Below are 12078 nucleotides of genomic sequence, written 5' to 3'. Positions count from 1 at the left end.
GATACAGAGTGGGTCTCTAGTGCAAATATTCAATCAGTAACATCCAAAGCTTAATGATCACGAAGCAGCAACTCTTCAAGAAATAGTTATAAATGTCAACTGTCAACTTATCCAAGAAGTTGAACAAAAATAATTGTTTGCATTTTATATACGAAAAAATCGCAGAGTTGTGAACACTGTTCAGTCTAGCACACAGAATCTGCCGACTAAAATAACGCTGAAATTTTACCCATTACCTACTACGGTTTTTAGTCGAGTGGTCTATCTTGCTCCTCTAGTATCTTTGATTTCAACAGACATCAGCGCGCACGAAGCCGCCACGTAACTACCCGCGGAGCTGGATGTGGCGCGACGTGTTGACGTCACGCCGCACGTCCAGGTGACGGGGCTACGCGGCATGGGGGCGGTGCTGCGCTACGCTGTGTGCGTGGGGGCGGGGCTGCGCTGTGCGTGTGTGTGTGTTTATGTGTGTTCGTGGGGACGGGGCTGCGCTGTGGTGTATGTATGGGGGCGGGGCTGCGCTGCGCTACGCTGTGTGCGTGGGGGGCGGGGCTGCGCTACGCTGTGTGCGTGGGAGACGGGGCTGCGCTACGCTGTGTGCGTGGGGGCGGGGCTGCGCTACGCTGTGTGCGTGGGGGCGGGGCTGCGCTACGCTGTGTGCGTGGGGGGCGGGGCTGCGCTACGCTGTGTGCGTGGGGGCGGGGCTGCGCTACGCTGTGTGCGTGGGGGCGGGGCTGCGCTACGCTGTGTGCGTGGGGGCGGGGCTGAGCTACGCTGTGTGCGTGGAGGCGGGGCTGCGCGGGGGGCGGGGAGGCGCAGTGCGATCCCAGGGTGAGGAGAGGGAGGGGAGACGGTTGGCCGCGGCTCGGCGGCGGCACCATCATCGCGGAGAGGTGTGGCTCTGTCGCAGTGTTCGCGTCAGCCTTGAGGTGGGGCAGAGTGGTTCAAGCGGCGGGCGTCTGAGAGGCGGATGCAAGGGCAAGGCCTGCCTGCGCGGCCTGAGAGCAGGTAACCAGCAGCCGGCAGTCACCGCAGCCATTGGTCGTGGATCGCAGCCCGGGTCGCTGTAGAGTGGGGCGCAAGGCAAGTGAGCGAGCAGGCACCGGGCAGAGGAGCCTGGGGTTTGCGCCGCACTGTTGACAAGGTGTCACTGAATTAGCAGAATGTATTCGAATTCCTCTCCAGAGATTTGAACACGTCGGTGAGGCTGTGCAGGGGGATTGCTGTGCTTTCGGAGTTGTGTAAACGCAGCCACCCTGTCAGATGGAAGTGGAAAAAATCCATCGTATCATTTCAATGACCGGTGACTTCGCTCTGGTGTTCAGGCCACTATTTATTCCACAAGAAATATCACATAATCCATTCATTTGTGCGATTTTGCAAATTGCAGAGTGGCTACTCTGTTTTCTGATTAACACAGTTCATTTGTAGCATTCATTAACCACCCTTTATTGCCCTTGACAAGTTGACAACAAATTGTTGTAAAATGTTGGATTCATCCTGATGAAGGTAGTGATCCTGGAGTTACAGAATTTAGACATGATGAAAGAACTGATGTTTGCAGGTCAGGATGGAGTAAGGCTTGGAGGGAAAATTGGAGGTGGTGGTCCTGTGTGTTGTCAGAAAAGGGGACAGTGCTGGAATTACTCAGCAGGTCAGGCAGCATCCCTGGAGAACATGGATAGGTAATGTTCCTTAAGACTGGGGAGGAGAAGAAAGCGAGGAGGGGAGAAACAGGACAACATGTGGGAAGTGGACACGAGTTAGGGTGGTTGATGGGCCGATGGTTGGAAGGTGTGAAGAGGGGGGAGAAAGAGGGTGTGTGGGAGAGAAAGAGGGGATGTGTGGGTGGGTGGGTTTGTTAGAGGTTACCTAAAATTGGAGAATTCATTGTTCATACCATTGGGTTGTAAGCTACCCAAGTGGAATATGAGGTGCTTTTAGATTTAGAGATACAGCGCAGAAACAGGCCCTTCGGCCCACCGAGTCCACACCGCCCAGCGATCCCCACACATTAACATCCCCACTATCCTACACCCACTAGGGATAATTTTTACATTTGCCCAGCCAATTAACCTACATACCTGTACGTCTTTGGAGTGTGGGAGGAAACCGAAGATCTCGGAGAAAACCCATGCAGGTCACGGGGAGAACGTACAAACTCCGTACAGATCGGCGCCCGTAGTCAGGATCGAACCTGAGTCTCCGGCGCTGCATTCGCTGTAAGGCAGCAACTCTACCACTGTGCCACCGTGCTGCCCTGCTCCTCCAGTTTGTGTGTGTCCTTGCTCTGGCAATGGAAGAGGTCCAAGACAAATGGGAAGAGGTGTTAGAATGGTTAGCAACCAGGAGATCCAATAAGCCTTGGCAGACCGAGTGTAAATGTTCAGCAGAACAGTCGCTGAGTCTATGTTTATGTCATCAGCTTTTGCCTGAAGAAGTTGCAGTTGAAATCAAAGTTCTAATGTGTATAGGACGTGCAGAGGTTTTGAAAGACAACAAACATGCACCTGTAGTCAAGATTGAACCCATGTCCTTGACGCTGTAAGGCAGCAACTCTCCCACAGCTCCATCTCTGCTGCCGATGGAAGTGCTCTGTCCATGGTCTATTTTCAATTCTGTTTGAGGGCAGCTCCTGCTATGTTGCATCCTCCCTTTGTTCACCCCTTTGTTGACTTTTCTGTTACTATAGTTTTGCCTCCTAACTTCACTATCCATAAACTGGAGTTTATAACTGTAAGCTTGCATCCAATGTAGCAGCATATTACATTTGACCATCCCTCCTATGCTTTTTGCCTTGCATTATCGTGTAGTCTGGTAATACACAATGCTCCAAGATCTATTCTATTGATGCTGATCATTGACACATCTCCAATTATAATTGCTGCTCCATTGGCAGCCATATTTTCAGTAGCCTAGATCCTAAGTTCTCAAGTTCCCTCCCGAAAGCTCTGCTTCATTACTCTTTCCTCTTTAAAGATGTTGTTCAAACCCTATTTCTTTGATTATTCATGTTTTTATACCTACCCTAATATCTAGATGTTTTTACCAAATTGTTTCCTGAAATTCTTTGGGACATTTCGTGACAAGGTGCGGTGTAATTGCCTTTGGTTGTTGACATTTTTTTGTTTTGCCTGATCTGCAACAGTTGCTTGCTGCGGGTTCTCTATTAGAAAGGCCAATCTGACTGCTGCTGTGACCATGCGTATAGCTGCACCTGAGACTTATGGGATGGGTGATGCAATTCGAAAGACCTTTTGTCATTGATCCTGGTGGGGAGGGATAGTTATTTTTACTAGCGATTTACATTGTTACTAGCGATTTTGCCCAACTTCACTTTGTACCTCTTTTCACATGCAAGCCTTGCTACAATTGATGGGTGTCTGTGTGGTTAGTCTGGGACTCTAGCTTAGTCTGGAACAGTCTCTTGGTATCCTTAATTGCTTTGTGAGGATGGTACCTAGATTTCCTGCACAGGTTGGGGTCAGCCAATATGAATACCTCATACTTGGACTTCAATAAGGAATGAATCACATGGTTTCCAGTTGGGGAACACAGATGGACTTATTTGGCATGCAGTCCTCCACACACTTGTTAATAAAGTCTGTGACAGGTATAGCAGGTATAGACAGGTATTGGCTGCTGAGTTCTTGAATATGGACCAGTTCACCAACTCAAAGCAATTATGTACGAGATCATCTGTTTCTCCATATGACTTTCTGTACCAGTTCCTCACACTTTATTTTCTGTTTGTGAGCAGGGAAAAGGAGCACAGAAAAAAGTTTGACTTTCCAAAATGCAGATGGGAGAATGGAGCAGGTAGACATCTTCATATTGCTGTGGTTGGGGGTCTTTGGACCTCTTGTGATACAAGAAACATGTGGATAGAATTTTGGTTGCACACTCTTGTGGCTGGCCTTGTTGAAGGTCCTGACTATGAGGTAAGATATTCTATTTCAAGGCTATTTGTTGCAGTGTACAGTTCATTCAGTACAAGCTTCCTCTTGCAATGCATGTGATGTAAATTACTATAAGGATAGCCGAAGTGAATTCCTGCAGCACATAGTAGGGACAGCACTTTATCGTAGATATTCCAGGTAATGGGGCATAGGACTGGCACGTGTGTACAACGGGGTTCGATCCTGACTACGGGTGTTGTCTATGCTGGTTTGCACGTTCTCTCTGTAACCACATGGATTTCCTCCTATGTTCCAAAAAGCTCCAGGTGTGTAGATTAATTGGCTTCTGTAAATTGCCCCTAATGTGTAGAATGTGAAAGTGGGGTAACAGAACTAGTGTACGGGTGATTGATGGTTGTCATGGACTCTGTGGGCTGAAGGGCCTGTTTCCACACTGTATCTATAAACCAAACTAAACTTGGGTTGTATGACACAGTCAGGTGAAGCAGGGTTGAGCCATATCTCTGTCCTCAGTTTTCTAAGGTAGGTGAGTGTAGCTTTAGGTTCATCCAGCTTGTTTTTAATTGATTGAATGTTTTCCTGGAGTGTGCTGGTTACGGACACTTGAAACCACGTTGTTTCAGTCTCGCCTGCAGACCAGCGCGTCTTTCACACTTCCTGGTTAAGTATCTGCTTCTGGCCGGGTCCAGGAGTTAGCGGTTCCAGAAGCAATTCATTGTATGACATTCTATGTGGCAAACAGTGCAGGAACTGGAAATCAGAAAAGCTGCAGATGCTAGAAATTTGGAATAAACAGTTAACATTTCAGGTCCACAGCCCGTAATCAGAATACAGATTTTGATGATGGGTCCTAGATTTAAAATGTTGACTGTTTATCTTTCAACAGATGCTGTCTGGCCTAATGAGTGTTTCCAGCACTTTTGCTCTTGTAATATTAATGGACAGGATTTGAGTATTTCACAGGACCCAGTTTGAAAATCTGTGGGATGAGCTTGTAAACTAGTATACTTGTGTCTGAGGTAAAGGTTCTGGCTTTGAACCACAATCTCTTAGACACTACTAAGGCACTCAAATTATTATTATTGGTATTGTTTAGTGTTATTAGTTTTGCTGAGTGTGATCCATTACCAATGCTCAATGAACCACAGTTCTTGCAAGCTAATGTGGTTATGACCAGCTCTCAATCATCAGCGTAGGAATTAACTGCAGATTCTGGTTTACACTGAAGATAGACAAAATGTTAGAGTAACTCAGCGGGACAGGCAGTATCTCTGGATAAAAGGAATGGGTGATGTTTAGGGTTGAGACCCTTCTTCAGACTAAGAGTCAGGGGAGAGGGAAATGAGAGATATGAAAACGAGAGATCAAAGTGTTTTCAGACATCCTTCCATATCTCGTTTCCCTCTCCCCTGACTCAATGTGAAGAAGGGTCTCGACCCGAAACATCACCCATTCCTTCTCTCCTGAGATGCTGCCTGACCTGCTGAGTTACTCCAGCTTTTTGTGATACCTTCAATCATCAGTATTGGTCATTCATATGCTACCCCGTGAGGAATACTAAAATTGCACTTTTATTAGAACTTGATTTTCTTTTGCTCATTTATAAAGGTTGTTGAAATATTGAGGACGATAATGAATTTCATCATCAATGCATTTGCTAAGAGCAGCCTCGCATGATATGGAAAGTTGTTCATGTTTTTCAAGATCTCATCATGGACTTTTATTGTTGGTGGGTAATGTGCTGAAGCGAGAGCAGGTTGGTAGAGAACCTAATGATGTTTTGGACGACGTGCGTTGCAAACCGCTTGATATCTCTCTTGCAATCCTTTCTCCTTGTCGCCCGACTCCACATGATTTGTTCATATTATTCTATTATGTTTGCAAAACTCTTGAAAATTGCAGGACATTATGTGTATTGTAATACTCTAGTGTTTTTGTTATTTTTAATATTTCATATAAATGGGTTAAACCTTTCCTTTTGAAATCCATGTGACGATTCTCTGGTTGTGCTTTCCATATTATTGATAAGGAATCCTTTACATTTCATATTGCCAGCATTGAGCTAATTTTCCTTTAGGTTTCTGCTCTTATTCTTGTATTTTAAAAAAAGATGGAACAACTTTTGCTGGCCTTTATTTCTTCAGTACTATATGTTTTTCCTCATGATTCTGATTAGGTATTGTCTCCTTTACCTGGAACAATGCTGCAAGCAGACAAATAGCAGTACTTGCTATTTGACAAATGCCCCAAGAGGTAAGGCCATTTGCTTTTTTCTCCAAGTAGTTTTAAAAACCGCATCAAGGAATTTTCTTAACACATTGGAATCATCTGACAAGGCTGCTATATTCATGTAGTCCTTGAGTATATTGTTAAGGAGAAAACTAAACTTGGCTAACAGCTCAATCTGCATTCACAACTCAACTCAGATGACCATGTACAAATTGAAGTAAGCTGTTATAAAAATCTAGCTTCCCTATTCCTTTGTTATCTTTCCATTCCTTTCATTCTTCCCTGTAATTTTGCAATTCTTTTACCCTCATTTATGAGTATTTGGACCCAAAGCACTAATTCTTTCCAAAGCCCTTGATTCCTTCACCTTGCCTTCTACTGAAGGCTTGCCTAAAATTCACCTTAACATGATTTTTGATGAATCCTACTATCATGTTTTCATGATGCAGTGTCCGTTTACCTTTGTGTCCATGAAGTACCTACGAATGTTTTCAAACATTTAAAGCCATTATAAATTGAAGGTTATGCACCTGAGCAAATTTTAGCAAAGGTAGAACAAATCATCATGCTTTTTGGTCCAAATTAGTGTAAGAAATGATCAACACAGTCTTGGCAAAAGTACACGTTCATATTTAATTTACACCGCATCTTCATCTGCAGTTTCTGCATACCCATTGATATCTCATCCAGCAAAATTATGGTGATTTCAGTTTGTAATATTTTATTAACAATTGTTCTAAAGCTTCCATTTCTGATCCTGGTAATAGAGTATGCTTGTTGGATGTGAATGTTTTCAGTATTCAGATTTTATGGCAGGTGAACATCCCCCTTTTAACACAGTGCCTATATTTTTTGTGCCTACCCCCAGAGAACAGCAAGTGTCTTTTTAATGTCCTCTATAAAAATCAGCATGTACGAATACAATGTTGCTTTAAAGTGTCTTTGTCGATTATGTGTTGTAGCCTCGGTACCGGAACTCGAACCTATGACCTTCAAACTGAGACAATGACAGTATCTTGTATTCTACCTATAAACTCGGAGACCGCTCAATGTAAATGATGTTTTAAAGAGAGGGCAGAAAATTTTGTCTTTATTACACAGATATGAATGCAGGTTTTCACTGTCCAATTTTTCTTCTCACAGGACCATGTGGCTGATTGATAATAGTATACTTTACCCTGAAGGATAAGAACTTGCAACACATGGATACTGAAGCACAAAACAGATCAAAGGACCTTGTCTTACCCGGATCTAAGCAGGATTTGGCACAACAGATTTCTTATCTGGGCCCTACTAAGTACTATATCTGTGGCTATTTTGCAGCCTTCACTAATATTACTACCACTTTCCCCATACAGAAAGTGTTGTTTCGGCAACAGCTATATGGACTAACGACATTGGATGCTGTTCGTCAGTTAAAGCAGGATGGCTTTCGCCTTCTGTACCGGGGTATTCTGCCTCCACTCCTTCAAAAGACAACAACTGTGGCATTGATGTTTGGCTTGTATGAGGACTTCTCGTGCCTCTTGAAGAGAACAACTGATGGTCCAGAGCTTCTGACTCGTAGTGTTTCTGCAGTATTGGCAGGGACAGCAGAGGCAATGCTGACACCATTTGAGAGAGTGCAGACTTTGCTGCAAGATCACAAACATCATAGGCGATTCACAAATACATTTGGTGCCTTCAAAGCTTTGAAAGCCTATGGTTTTAGGGAATATTACAGAGGACTTGTACCAATTCTCCTCCGAAATGGACCTAGTAATGCATTGTTCTTTGCTTTGCGAGGGCCTATCAAAAAATCCTTACCGGAAGCCACTACGTACAGTACGAATGTGCTCAATGACTTCATCTGTGGAGGATTTTTGGGTTCAATGCTTGGAATAATGTTTTATCCAATCAATGTAGTGAAAGCACGTATGCAATCACAAGTTGGAGGAGAATTTCAATCATTTACAAAAGTCTTCATGAAAATTTGGAGGGAAAGGGATGGCAAACTATCCAATGTAATGCGAGGAGTGCACCTCAATTATCACCGGTCAATTTTATCATGGGGCATAATCAATGCAACCTATGAAATTTTGCTTAAATTGATCTGACAATATTTTAAAATATTTGATCCTTAGCTGGAGCTGCATATTTTGTTTCTGGTATGTGATGTCATCCCCTGCGCCAACAATTGTGCAGAATTTCCCTTCAGTTCCATGGATCAGATGCACTTTGCCCATCTTATTTAATGCATGGGGCAGGAAGAGTACAGCTTGAAGTCTAAAGAGATCTGGTATCTACTTATGACCAAATCTGAGTATATTCAGGAGTTACCTGGTTTTCAATTACTCCCCAAGGTTCAGAGATGTTATATTGATTGCTAACTGGTCGCCTTTTTAGTTTGTTGTCACATCAATTTTTGCTTACCCTTGTGATAATTGGAACAGTTCCCTGTCTGTATGCTCTATTGCATTTGTGCTGTTGTTGCCGCTATTATTTATCACGTGCCAATACAGACTGACCATTTTCCTTGCCAAACTACTGTTTCCAAGTGACCATAAATTTTCATTTTTTAGATTAGGCAGTACCGCATTCAAGTACAAAGTTAATGGTCCTGTGAGTACTTATTCATGTGAAGCAGTCCACCATAATGCTGATTGCTTGAGCAATCTGCCCCATAAAGGCTTAATTTGTTCGATGTATATAAGAATTACATTTTTATCTTGTTGAGTAATCAATTTTTGCACCTTTTTGCTGAAAATTATATTAAAGGATATGGATACTGAGTGCTTATTTCAATTTTGTGTATTTTTTCTGTTGCTTTAAAGTAATTAATGATTTAAACAAATATTTTTACTTTGGTAAAACATGATTATTGAGGCAAACTCAATAGGGATGCATTATATCATAACCAATGTTCTGCCCTTCCTCCCCCCCCCCCCCCAAAAAAAAGCATGTCCAGAATTTTTAGTCCCTTTGCATCTCCGATTTCTGAATTCTCTCCCCATTTAGAATACAGTCTGCACCTTTATTCCTACTACCAAAGTGCATGACCATGCACTTTGCTTTGCTGTATTCCAACTGCCACTTCTTTGCCCACTCTCCCAATGTGTACGTCCTTCTGCAGAGTCCCTCCTTTCTCTACACTACCTGGCCCCTTCACTTATCTCGTATCATCTGCAAACTTAACCAAAAAGCCCTTAATTCCATCATTAAAATCATTAATATATAACGTGAAAAGTAGCGGACCCAACACCAACTCCTCCGGAACACCAATAGTCACTGGCAGCCAACCAGAGAAAGCCCCCTTTATTCCCACTCTTCTGCCATCTGCTATTCAGCCAATGTAATATTGTATTTACTAGTTCCTCTCTTCCAGATGAAGTTCTCTTCTGGTCTTCAGCGGGATTTGTATCCATCTCTTTTGCTATTCGTTCTCAGTGGTTTCTTTCACTTCTGGTCTTGGATACAGAGCTACATGTCTTGAGAGGGGTTACCTGAAGTTAGAGAGATCAATATTCACACTGCTGGTTTGTAAGCTGCCCAAGTGAAAAATGGGATGCTGTTCCTCCAATTTGGCCTCTCTCCCTGCTTAACTTATTCCTTCCCACCCAAACCACTTCCTCCCCAAGAAGAGAACAGAAAGAAGACAAAAGTTATTTTAGATACCTTTGAAAGACATCTTGAACCAAAGACCAACCATCACATACATCGCTACACTTTTCAAGGGCTCATGCAAACTGGTGATGAATCTGTGGATGACTCTCACAAAGCTGAAAAACATTGCAGCGAAATGTAAGTTCAGAGATAGGCAAGAAATAAATGACAGAGTGCTTGACCAAATCATATGGGGAACTTTCCACAGAGGTCCAGAAGTCTCATTGGAAGGGATGAGCAATTGACACTCCAATATGCCATTGCCATTGCTTGACATAGCACGAGGACATGAAGCTACAAACAGGCAAATGCCTCTAATGTGTCTTACAAGCAGGAAAGTGAATGTAGTGAAGGCCTTTTCACAGTATAGATCCAAACATCTAAGGTCTGGGAAGATGTCCTAATCCCCAGCCATAGCTAAATATGCAGGAATTGTGGCAGATCACATGTGTCCAGTGATAAAGCCAACTGTCCAGCCTTTGGAACCACTTGAAGAAAGTGTGGGAAACAGAACCACTAGCAGTTAGTCTGCAGAGCTGGATACAAATCACAGCAAATGAAGAAGGGAAAAAATGTGCACTCACAAGAGCTAACAAAATGGACTGCTAAGGAGAGTGTGTAGTGTTCATGGATTTTGTAAGGCCATTGGGAAAGTCCCACATGGGAATCTGGTAAAAGGTTGGTGCCGATGGGAACCAAGGCAAGAAGGCAAACTAGATCCAAACTGGCTTGTTCAAGGAGGCAGGAGCGGATAGTGGAGGGTTGTTTGTGATTGGAACCCGATGACAAGTGGCATGACACAAGGATCATTGCCGGAATACTTTTAATGTACATTAACAATTTTGATCTAAATATAGGAGAAATTAATATTAAGTTTGCAGGTGGCATAAAGCAGGTAGTGTTGGCAGTGAGGAGAGTAGTTGTAGGTGGCAGGATGATACTAGTTGTAAGATGGGCAGGTCAATGATCAATATAATTTAATCCTGATATGCATGAGGTGAAGTGTAGGGTAGAACATACCCAAGAAATGGTGGGGCTCTAGGCAGTGTTGAACAGTGAGACCTCAATGCCCAAGGACCCTTGAACAATATGGGTAGAAAAGGTGGTGAAAACAGCACATTATATATTTGCCTTCAGTAGATGTGGCATTGAATTTAAGAGCAGGAATGTTATGGTTCAGCTTAAAAAAATAATGGATAGGCCAATGTACAGATTTTACTGCCACACTATAGAAAAGATGCAATTGTACTGGCGATGGCAAAGAAGAGGTTTTCCAGGATGCTGCCTGGGATAAAGCATTTTCAGTTATGAGGAGAGACTGGATAGGCTGTTTCTCTTTCCTAAGACCAGAGAAGCTGAGGAGGATTTGACGAGAGTTGTTCAAATTTACAGAGAGTAGAACATTTTCCCCATAGCAGAGGTGTTGAAAAATAGTCGGTGTGGTTTCTGGGTAAGCGATAAGAAGTTTATAGGGGATTTGAGAAATAACATTTTCATCCACAGGATGATTGGAATCTGGACCGCTCTGCCTGCAAGAGGACAGGTACACTCTACATTTAAATAGTGTTGAGATGAGCATGTAAATTGCCACAGCATAGACTGGTATGAAACAAGTGCTGGCATATGAGACTAATACAGATAGGTACTTAATAGTCCATTTGAATATGATGGGCAGAAGGGTCTGTTTCTGTGCTATAATGCTCCAGCTCTAATAACACCAACTCTTTATCAAAATGGGTTGTCCACTTTATTATCTGCTGTATTGTGCTGCAACAGATAACATTTATTTTTCTTCCATTTGGACATCAAAGATGGCAAACTTCAATAGCTCATACATTCCAATGTCCATCCTTAGCTTTCTAGTCCTTCACTTTCCTCTGTCCCCATCTTTCCCTCTAGCTTTACCGCTCTTCCAATCTTCTCCTTTCTGATCCCTAACCATCCATCGTTAGCAAATGTTTCCACTTTAGCCTCCAGGTTCTCATCTGAATGAATTCACCACCTGCTCTGTGCCCATTTCTTTGGCCAGGAATCTTCATCTCAGACTGCAAACCTTTTCTCACACCTGCAGAATTCTTAGTTCTCTGGACCTCTTCCTCTGGCCTCTTAATCTTTCTAGATCTGTTGCATGCAAATTGCCTATATGACATTACCCATCACAATTTTGTTTCTATTCCCACCACTCCTTTTCTGAATGTCGCACCCTGCTCGCTTAGAACTTCCCCTGATTTCGGGAAAAAAGGTTATTTTGAAGAGTGACCAACCTAAAACATTAACTCTGTTTTGC

General features: G+C 43.2%; 1 protein-coding gene across 12 annotated transcripts; it reads left to right on the top strand.

The window, feature by feature from the left end:
- The first annotated feature begins 841 nt into the window (after window positions 1-841).
- On the top strand, window positions 842-8916 carry LOC144591942 (mitochondrial nicotinamide adenine dinucleotide transporter SLC25A51-like). Of its 12 annotated transcripts, none has more exons than XM_078395982.1 (4): window positions 905-1083; window positions 3761-3819; window positions 7112-7200; window positions 7293-8916. In XM_078395982.1, the coding sequence occupies exon 4, from the start codon at window positions 7352-7354 to the stop codon at window positions 8243-8245; it is 894 nt and encodes a 297-aa protein (XP_078252108.1). In that variant the 5' UTR covers window positions 905-1083; window positions 3761-3819; window positions 7112-7200; window positions 7293-7351; the 3' UTR covers window positions 8246-8916. The 12 variants fall into 12 exon arrangements, with proteins under 12 accessions (XP_078252118.1, XP_078252113.1, XP_078252108.1 ...); XM_078395989.1 differs by lacking the exons at window positions 905-1083; window positions 3761-3819 and adding exons at window positions 3834-3941; window positions 6097-6173; XM_078395985.1 differs by lacking the exons at window positions 905-1083; window positions 3761-3819 and adding exons at window positions 3956-5676; window positions 6097-6173.
- The last annotated feature ends 3162 nt before the right edge of the window (window positions 8917-12078 follow it).

This window comes from Rhinoraja longicauda, chromosome 3 (genome assembly GCF_053455715.1).
Source record: "Rhinoraja longicauda isolate Sanriku21f chromosome 3, sRhiLon1.1, whole genome shotgun sequence".
NCBI classification, from domain to species: Eukaryota; Metazoa; Chordata; class Chondrichthyes; order Rajiformes; family Arhynchobatidae; genus Rhinoraja; species Rhinoraja longicauda.
This window is presented reverse-complemented; position numbering and strand designations above follow the sequence as displayed.

Excerpts from the sequence above, each read along its gene's own strand:
- LOC144591942 (XM_078395992.1), top strand. The coding sequence starts at position 7,352 with ATGGATACTGAAGCACAAAACAGATCAAAGGACCTTGTCTTACCCGGA.